Consider the following 9,548-nt stretch of genomic DNA (forward strand, 5'->3'; position numbering starts at 1 on the left):
ACCGGGAGCACGATTTACCCAGAAGGCATTGCTACACACAAAGAAAGACAAGCGAAGTGTAAACAGAAGCAGTAAGAAACTGTCGTCGATCTCCCAGGAGGGCGCTTTAGAAACCGTGTCGGAACGCAGGGTGTCTATGCAAAGGGACTCCTGTGAGGTACGAGCTGAGGACAGAAAAGGAAGCGAGCCGTGTCTGTTTGGGCCACTAGGGGGAGCCGAGGAGCAGACTGAACTTCACAAACTGCTTTGTTTAGAACTGTCGAGTTTGATGATTTATTTTACGACTGAATATGCAAAAAAATCTAGTTTTAAACCTCTAGCTTCAGCAAGTCTGATGTTAATCACAGCTGAAGGATCGAGCGTTTCAGTTAGTGTTTAGGCTTCAGTGTGGAAAAAATGTCTTGGGTTTTTTTTTGGTTTGCCTTTTTTTTTTTTAAAAAACCCATGAGAACCAGCAATTATTATTATTATTTTATTTATTTATTTTAAAGAAATACTGTGTTTCTGTTGGTTTAAACCCTGAAATTTCACCAGAATGTGAAATTTTTTGACGCGAAGAAGCCACAGACGTCGTAATAGACGACGACATCACGTAAGCGCTCCTGCGGCGTAAAAGATCGCCGGGTTTCCGCACAAGCGACGATCGCGACGTTAGAGAACAAACGGAATTAAACTACGTCACGTCACATCCATCTACAGGGGACTCCCACCGCACTGCATCCTGAACGTCGAGACGTGACCTCTCCGATGGGCGAGTGCACAGTGTTCGGGCTTAAAACATAAAAACCTTCAAACCTAGAAATACTTAAATATTTTTATTTATTTTTTTTTTGGTCTGTCGGCTTTTGGTTTGTTTCGAGCTTTTATTTTAACCTTTTTTTTTTAAATCTTGTTTTGTTTGTTTTTTAAATGTTTTTTTTTTTTTTACACTCCAAACCTTGAAAATAAACTAATCGTTAATCATAGCTCGTCATTCCTGAACTACAGAAGAGGAAAATGTACACAGTGTCTTTAATTAATTAAGTAATTAATTAATCATTGCGATATCGATAATAGTTGTGATGAATAATAAACGATAATATATTAAATCTCTGTGGTTGCGTTTTGGTTCACGGTTGTTTAGGGTAAAGCTTTCTGTGAAAACCCCAAAGGTTCCTTCTGACCTTTCGTTTCCTGTGTTAAGTCGATCGTAGTGTTTAGAAATAATAACTCGGGAGGATTTATTTCAGCTTTTCGTCACAATTTCGGTTGTTCGGTCAAACGTTTGCACGAGCTTCAAATGAAACTCGGAAGATTTTCCACAAGATTCTCTTAATGCAACACGTTAATACAATACGGCAGGATTCGCTTCTGTATATCTGACGTGGGGGCGGGACATGTGGTGTAAAGGGCATCTGATTGGCTGTAATTCCTGCTAAATTTTTAAATCATTGACTGGTTTGAAACTTCCTTGGTAGATTTGTCTCATTCAGAATTACACAAACTTTTCTCTTTATTCATTTACTCTCTCTCTCTCGCTCACACTCATGCCTTCTCTCTCTCTCTCTCATGCACTCAGGATGGACAGACGCGAGCGTACAAAATATAAGGTCGCTTTATTCACAGTTTCTCCCTTTTTATTGCTTACAGAGAAGTTGGTGACAGCAAAGCATGGGGAAGTGAGGGATCACGAAAAGACGAGGGGAGAGAGGGAGAGAAGAAGGGAATGGTTTCTTTCTTTCGCCTCTCTCCACTCCTCTACTGTCATGGATGGTCATCTCTTTTCTTTTCTTCCCTTCTATTTTCTCTCTGTCTCTCTCTCCATTGCTCCAGTTGCTTCCCCCCCCCATTGTTGTTGTTTTTGGACACTTCTCCTTCTTTTCTGGACTAATTGAGGAAAACAAGATGACAGACGCTGCATGGTGGACTTTTCTATTATAGAAGGAAATCCCTCCATTTTTGTCTTTCGTCCGCCCTCCCCGAGAAAAAAAAAAAAGAGAGAAACGACGTGCGATGTAAACAAATCAGCTGTTTCAGCTGGAAACGAGGCGATGAGAAGAAAAGAGGGGAAGAAGAGTGACAGAAAGAGAGATCGAGACGAAGGTAAATTAGATTTTATTGCAAATGATTCCCTTTTTTCCCCCCACGAACAGACGCCACGGACACGGATTTCCTGCGCCGGCGAATTTACGAGACGAGTCTTTCGGAGGACTGCGTGGAAAGGACGAAGTGCTCGAGAGTAACAAAAAGAAAGGAAGCAAGAAAAGGAGGGATAGAGGACGGGCCGGTGGGGTGGAGGGGTTGTGAAGGACGCGCGTTCATTTCTTCTTCTTCTTCTTTACTCGGCTTCTTACTCTTCCTTCTCCTCGCCGTGTGTGATGACGTAGCAGATGTTCTTGTAGTCGACGTTGCCGGCCACATCTGGGGGGAAGGCGGCCCACAGGTTCTTCATCTGAGAGACGACGAGAGAGGAGCGAGAAGATTTTATTATTTAATTACTATTTACCGTAAGAGGGTGCAAACTTTTACACTCGGCTGAACGTAGTATGGAGTGTGTTAATTACCTCCTCTGCGGAGAACCTGTCACACTGAGTGGTCAGAAGCTCCTCCAGGCTGCACAGGGGGGAGAAAAAAGGGTCTTAAAATATTATCTGTTAAATTTAAACTGTGATTTTTACATCATCAGAGTTAGCATTAATAATAATAATATTAATAAGCAGTGCACTTACAACGCCTTCTTAATGGTGCCTGTGCCCTCGGGGTCCAGGATCTTGAAAGCGGCCACGATGACGTCCTCGGGATCAGCACCTGGACACACCGGATAAAGCCAACATTATATTATACTGTGTGTGTGTGAGTGAGTGTGTGTGTGTGAGCGTGAGTGTGTGTGAGTGTCTTACCCTTCAGCTTCTCTCCGAACATGGTAAGGAAGACAGTGAAGTTGATGGGGCCGCTGGCCTCCTTGATCATGGCCTCCAGCTCCTCATTCTTCACATTCAGTTGACCTGCAGAGAGAGAGAGAGAGAGAGCGACAGACAGACAGACAGACAGAAAGACTTTATTAAACACTGAAGGATTCTGCATTACTAAGTTACTGAAAGTTCACAAAAGTCACACACTTCCTCATGTCCGTCTGATGTCTTCCTATGCCTACACCCTTTTATATCTTTGTCTGTCTGTCTGTATATCTGTCTGTCTGTCTGTTTTTCCCTGTCTCTATCTGTATCTATTGGTCTCTTTGTCTGTATATCTGGCTGTCAGACTTTCCACCTATAAGTCTAAGGATAACATGGCTTAGTTTTTCTAGCTGTCTGTCTACTCCTCTGTCTGTCAGTCAGTATCTATCTGTCTCTCTTTCTATGTAGGATTAGTCTATGTCTCATCTGTCTATCCATCCATCCATCCATCCACGTGTGTGTCTACATGCATAGAGTCAGTCTGTAGAGTCACTTGTTTCTCAGGCTAGTGTATGTTTGTTTGTTTGTTTGTTTGTTTGTCCCCTTTTGTCTGTTTACTCATCTGTCAGTATGTCTATCTGTCTATTCCTCCCTTCGCTCGTTTTGTTCAGGTCGTGTACAGTCCTTACCCATTGAGGCCAACACGTCCCTCAGGTCGTCCTTGCTGATGATCCCGTCTCTGTTCTGGTCGATGATTGTGAAAGCCTAGCAAAGTTACAGGAGACGGACTTTTAATTATTCTGCAGATCTTTTCTGCTGTGATTTTGACATGGTGAAATAAATAAATAAATGGATTTGTGTGTGTTTGTATCCATCAGTGTGTGTGCAGAGTTTTCACGGCCTCTCTGCCCTTGTGTCTTTTTGAAATCTCATGAAACCCAAGAAGATCTTCAGGACCTCAGCAAACAGCTGCACACCCTTCTACCCTTCCTTCATCTCCTTTATACACACACACACACACACACACACACACACACACACTTCGGTTTCTCAGTCAGCACAATGTGTCAGATCAGATTCTAGAGTAATGTTAGGCATCTCCTCAGTAGTGATATCACTTACACACACACACACACACAGTTCATCGTTATCTCGTTTTAATAAATAAATCAAACACTAAAATCATTATGTAAATTTTGATGTTCTGATATTTCTGTCTCATTTAAATAGCCATTGTCCACAGTCCTGGCTAACGGAAAAATTAGCATCATGTATTAGCCAGTTACAGCTTTATGCTAATTCGTTTAATTTACTGAACGTGTTCTGTCTTATTTTAGTTTCAGTTCCTAATAAAAACTTCATCAATCTTGGCTTCAGTCATTAGCTTGGGCGCAATTAGTGTGAGTGAGAAAGCTCAAGTTTCTTTCTTTCTTCATTTGCTGGTGTGTGTGTGTGTGTGAGAGAGAGAGAGAGAGAGTGTGTGAGAGAGTGTGTGTGTGAGAGAGAGAGACAGAGTGTACACAGTAAAACCTGCTGTTAAAAGAACAGCTGAGTGTCGGAGAAGTTAGGACAAATTTCCACTAATGACATTCTTGTAATTATTAGCATTAGAGGGAGTCATTTGATCTGCCGTGTGTGTGTGTGTGAGTGTGTGTGTGAAGCCATATTTCTTCCCTTATTAAAACCTCAGGGTGAGGCTATAGATAGATGCGGCTTGTCTTTCCTTTTCCAGAGAAACGTATTCTGACACACAGGTTTATAGATGAGCAAACTTCAGCTCTACCTACCAGTAAACTACGGACTTAATACAGCGACTCTGGTTAATACTGACACATCAGTGCACGTGCTGTGTCTCTTCTTGGTATGTATTGTGTGTGTGTGTGTGTGTGTGTGTGTGTGTGTGTGTGTGTGTGTGTGTGTGTGTCACCTCTTTGTACTCCTGGATCTGGCTCTGCTCGAACATGGAGAACACATTGGAGGATCCCTCTCCTCCACCTGCCCTCCTCTTGGCCTTCTTGGGTGCCTGCAGGTGTACAGGTTTCAGGGTTAATACACAGATCACATGTTTCTAATAAAGAAACATAAATTTTACACATCTGCATCATCAGCCACACACACACACACACACACTTCCTTTGCTAATTCTCGAGTTCTGAAATATGTGATTTTTATTTTTTTTTTAAATCTTATTAATTGTTGTTATTATCAAGTCACGAGCCGTCTCCGGAATCTACAGGAGTCTTAAACGTCTCGGCTGGATCGTTGTTGTTTTTTAATATTTTGTACAAATTCTTCATTTAAGTTGCATTTTTATAACAACATACAGCTAATTAGCGTAATCCAGAGGGTTCCTACATCAGCACACGAGCGTCTGCTCCTACAGAAACGTTTCCACTCAAAAACAAACAAAAAAAAAAGGTCCACGGGTTCTTTTTAATCAGACGTTTCCTTAACGGCCCGATTATCCACCTTCTAACATACTCGAGATTCATTAATCAGAAAGAATTAGGACAAGCTCTAGCCCGCCCCTCGCCTGAACTTCCACTGCTCCGGATGCTTTTACATCGAGCCTCTGTCTATCATTTCGTATTCTTACGATTATTTTTTTTTAAAAAATAAATAAATAAAAAAGATTTCTAAATCGAAGAACGTCTCAGGAACGGTTCGTCCTGTCCCGGTTTCGGTGAAGCGTACGTCCACGATCCATGCACGAAAGAATCCATGAATCCGAAAAAAAGCCTTTAAACCCTGCTGAGAGCTTTGAGGATGCTTCCAAGCATGTTCTTACTCACCATTGAGACGGTGTGTATGTGAAGTTTATGAAGCTCAAAGAAGAGAAGACTGTGTGAAGCCGCGTCTGGGCCTCGTCCCCCAGGGGGCTTATATACCTCACGGTTCCCTCTAATTATAGCCCTGGCCTTAAGTTTGGCTTGATGCTGAGAAGATGGACTGAACGGATGGAGGGATAAGATTTTGGGGGGAAGGGGTGATGAAGGGACAGAAGTAGGGATGCTATCGACTTACGTGCTTTCCGAAATAGCCACCAGTCTTGGAATGGGGCTTGAATCCGATACTCCCATACAAAGTGGACTAATATGGCCATGACAGAAATGACCCAGCGTCCTCGTCTGCCCGTGCGTCCACCCGTCCCTTCTCCTTCACACCCAGCCCTTCTTTCACCTCTCCGTCACTGAAATCCCTCGCCTGTATTTTTGGTCTGGGAATTTTACGTTGCCTTTTAGTGATGTGACGTTTCGTATCTTCAGCATCTGAGCGTTATGGGTTTATATTTTCACACACTGAATGTGCTGCGTGCTGCATTCGTTTAGACGTCATTAAATCTCTATAAAGTGTATATTAAATATACAAAGGTACAAGGTCTAAGATACTATATGTGACGCTATAAGATCTATAGATATACTGTAAATGATACGTTTATATTCAGTGGATCTACAGATACAGAACTAAAAGGATATTTGTCCGGACGTATCGATGATCTTTTCATTTTATAACCGGAGTCATAAAGGAATGAGGAAACGTCCGTTATAGATGCTCAGATCGGATACACGAACTCTAATCTAAAAATCGAAATAAAATACTCATTTGGAGACATTACGATGTGAGGCCATGCGGTTAATAAATGACTCATGTGACTGCTATTTCACATCGTTTCACTGCATCAGCTCCTGCACGAAAACACTACATACATTTTGTGTAATAAACTACAGGAGTTCCAATACTTTTGAATCATCGTGTCTTCGCTTGTAGTTGTCTTTAGTTGTAACAGTCGATGTTCCCTGGATGTTCCCTGGATGTTACCTGTGTGTAGTTCATACCAACAAGTACAAATTACTTCAGCTTTCTCACTTTAGGCCTCAGATAATCCGTAGATACGACGAGACGGTGAGAAGACGAGAAAGTTTAGACTCGAGCAGTGACACGCAAAAATATAATAAGTAGGAAATTTAAAGATGAACATAATGAGAATGTAGAGGTTTATAGTGATGAATGGGTTTGGGGCATAACAATTAAATTAAATTAATAAAAATTAGATTTCATTTCAATTTCATACACAAATCCTAAAGCCTGGATGGAGAAGATTAAATCGGGAATAACAAAGACTATTTTGGAAAAATTTACACCCTACACACACACACACACACACACACACACACACACACACACACACACACACACACTGCTGTCCAAACAGCTCTTAAATCTAAGAGTAATTCTGAGGTCGAGATAATTAGCTTTCTGTTTAAATTTATCACCTAAATATTCAGAATCATTTCCACCCGGATTGTGATTTATACACTAGGGATGATGACTGTATTTAGTGACCACTTCTTAAGTGTGTCCCAATCAAAAATAGGTTTAATGTCTTTCCTAGTATAGAGACGCAGATGAAGATCCCTCCTATGGCTGTGTCCATATTCAGAGTCTCTCTCTCTCTCTCTCTCTCTCTCTCTCTCTCTCTCTCTCTCTCTCTCTCTCTCTCTCTCTCGGAGTGAAAGTTGATCCGTGGTAGTGTGAAGCTATCCACAGCCGTGTGTGTCAGAGAGGATTAGATGAGACAAACGAAGGAAGGAATATAGCGGAGAGCTTGCGAAGACTGCAGGAGTTCCTCAGGGGTGTGTTTCGGGGGTGTTTTAGTTTGCAAGCTTATGGGAAGCAGCTGAGAGGCACCAAAAATAGCTAAACAAACTGCGTGTGAGACTTCATGTCTTCTTACTCTTTGATGACGCTCGAATAGCGTTCGCCGCTAACACATGGAGATCTCTGTACATTTAATAGTAACACATGTGTAGCTTTCGTTATCGAATCGGTCTTAATGTCTGTGTGGATCGATATAAATAATCACGAGGCCCAAAACTTCTCCTCATACTAAGAAATTCTCCTCACAAGAGGTACAAAGTGAGAACTAAAGGAAATGTCCCATCTGCTCTGGTGACACTGGATCAGCACTTCTGTGTCTGGAGAAAGCTGTTTTTGCTTTTTCCTAGAGACACCTGTCTCACACTTCCTGTGACCTTTGACATCCACGTTTAACCTTTGACGTCTCAAGTCTTTCGCAGCCGCAAGCCTTTACCGGAGGTTTATACGGTCGTCGTGTTTCTCTTTAGCTACGGCTCGGTCTCAGACGCGACGAATCGCGAGTGACTGATAGTTTTTTGTTATGCATGTAACAGAATACAGAGCGACTTCCTGGGTGTTATTGTGAAGCATTTCATTATCGTTATTATTTAAAAATGGTAAATAATTCGTTTAATAAATGTACTGCGTAACCAAACCAAATAATTAATTAGAACACGATCCAACGATAAAATGAGCATGCTTTTAATTATAGAACTCTCATAAACATTTAAACACTCAGAATCTGCATTTAACTCTTAAGGAAAGACACGACATTGATAGAGACAGAGAAAACACAGACAGACAGACAGACAGACAGACAGACAGACAGACAGACAGGGAAAACACAGACAGACTGACAGATAGACAGACAGAGACAGGGAAAACACAGACAGACATACAGACAGACAGGGAAAAAACAGACAGACAGACAGACAGACAGACAGAGACAGGGAAAACACTGACAGACAGACAGACAGACAGACAGACAGACAGACAGACAGACAGACAGACAGACAGACAGAGACAGGGAAAACACTGACAGACAGACAGACAGAGACAGGGAAAACACAGACAGACAGACAGACAGACAGACAGAGACAGGGAAAACACAGACAGACAGACAGACAGACAGACAGACAGACAGACAGACAGACAGACAGACAGACAGACAGACAGAGACAGAGAAAACACAGACAGACAGACATGCAGACAGACAGACAGACAGACAGGGAACACAGATATACAGACAGACAGACAGACAGACAGACTGAACACAGACAGACAGACAGACAGACAGACAGACAGACAGGGAACACGGATAAACAGACAGACAGACTGAACACAGACAGACAGACAGACAGACAGACAGACTGAACACAGACAGACAGACAGACAGACAGACAGACAGACAGGGAACACAGATAAACAGACAGACAGACTGAACACAGACAGACAGACAGACAGACAGACAGACAGGGAACACAGATATACAGACAGACAGACAGACAGACAGACAGACAGACAGGGAACACAGACAGACAGACAGACAGACAGACAGACAGACAGACAGACAGAAAGGGAACACAGATACAGACACTTGTGCACTTCATATCAAGTTTATTGATACGTTTTGTGACATTTTATTAGTGAAGAGGAAAAAAAACACAAAGATTTTGGTTTACAATCACATTAAAGAACATCATAAAACTGACCAACTCAGTTTCAGTCATATTCTCCTTCTGGTTTAATGAATGTTTTAGCCAGTAATAAAGTGTATTCAGAGAGAATAGCGCCCCCTGTTGGCTATTTAAACTTTAACTCTTTATCTCAATACAGCTTGTGTTTCACCGAGTGTGGTGATTACAGTATTGTACACCAGAATAAAAGAAAATAAAAAAATATTGGTCCATTTTTCAAAAAAGAGTCCTTAATGACAGACGTATAAAAGCGTAAAATATATGAGGTCTTTAACCTGCCAGGAGCTTAAAAAGGAGAAGCGACTCTAGGGAAGCGACTCTAGGGATATTCTGTAAT

At 41.8% G+C, this 9,548-nt stretch overlaps 1 protein-coding gene across 1 annotated transcript; it reads right to left on the reverse strand.

Annotated features, from left to right (window-relative positions):
• Positions 1-1,576: 1,576 nt before the first annotated feature.
• Positions 1,577-5,823, reverse strand: mylpfa (myosin light chain, phosphorylatable, fast skeletal muscle a). Its single transcript, XM_027135905.2, has 7 exons — positions 5,669-5,823; positions 4,804-4,899; positions 3,566-3,641; positions 2,880-2,984; positions 2,709-2,787; positions 2,544-2,592; positions 1,577-2,431 (listed from the first exon to the last, which is right to left on the reverse strand). The coding sequence occupies exons 1-7, from the start codon at positions 5,669-5,671 to the stop codon at positions 2,330-2,332; spliced, it is 510 nt and encodes a 169-aa protein (XP_026991706.2). The 5' UTR covers positions 5,672-5,823; the 3' UTR covers positions 1,577-2,329.
• Positions 5,824-9,548: the final 3,725 nt, after the last annotated feature.

The sequence above is a fragment of the Tachysurus fulvidraco genome, chromosome 15 (genome assembly GCF_022655615.1).
Source record: "Tachysurus fulvidraco isolate hzauxx_2018 chromosome 15, HZAU_PFXX_2.0, whole genome shotgun sequence".
NCBI classification, from domain to species: Eukaryota; Metazoa; Chordata; class Actinopteri; order Siluriformes; family Bagridae; genus Tachysurus; species Tachysurus fulvidraco.

Coding starts and splice junctions, on each gene's coding strand:
- mylpfa (XM_027135905.2), bottom strand. Junction 3,642..4,803: donor AGATCCAGGAGTACAAAGAG/GTGACACACACA, acceptor TAACTTTGCTAG/GCTTTCACAATCATCGACCA. Junction 2,985..3,565: donor GGACGTGTTGGCCTCAATGG/GTAAGGACTGTA, acceptor CTCTCTCTGCAG/GTCAACTGAATGTGAAGAAT.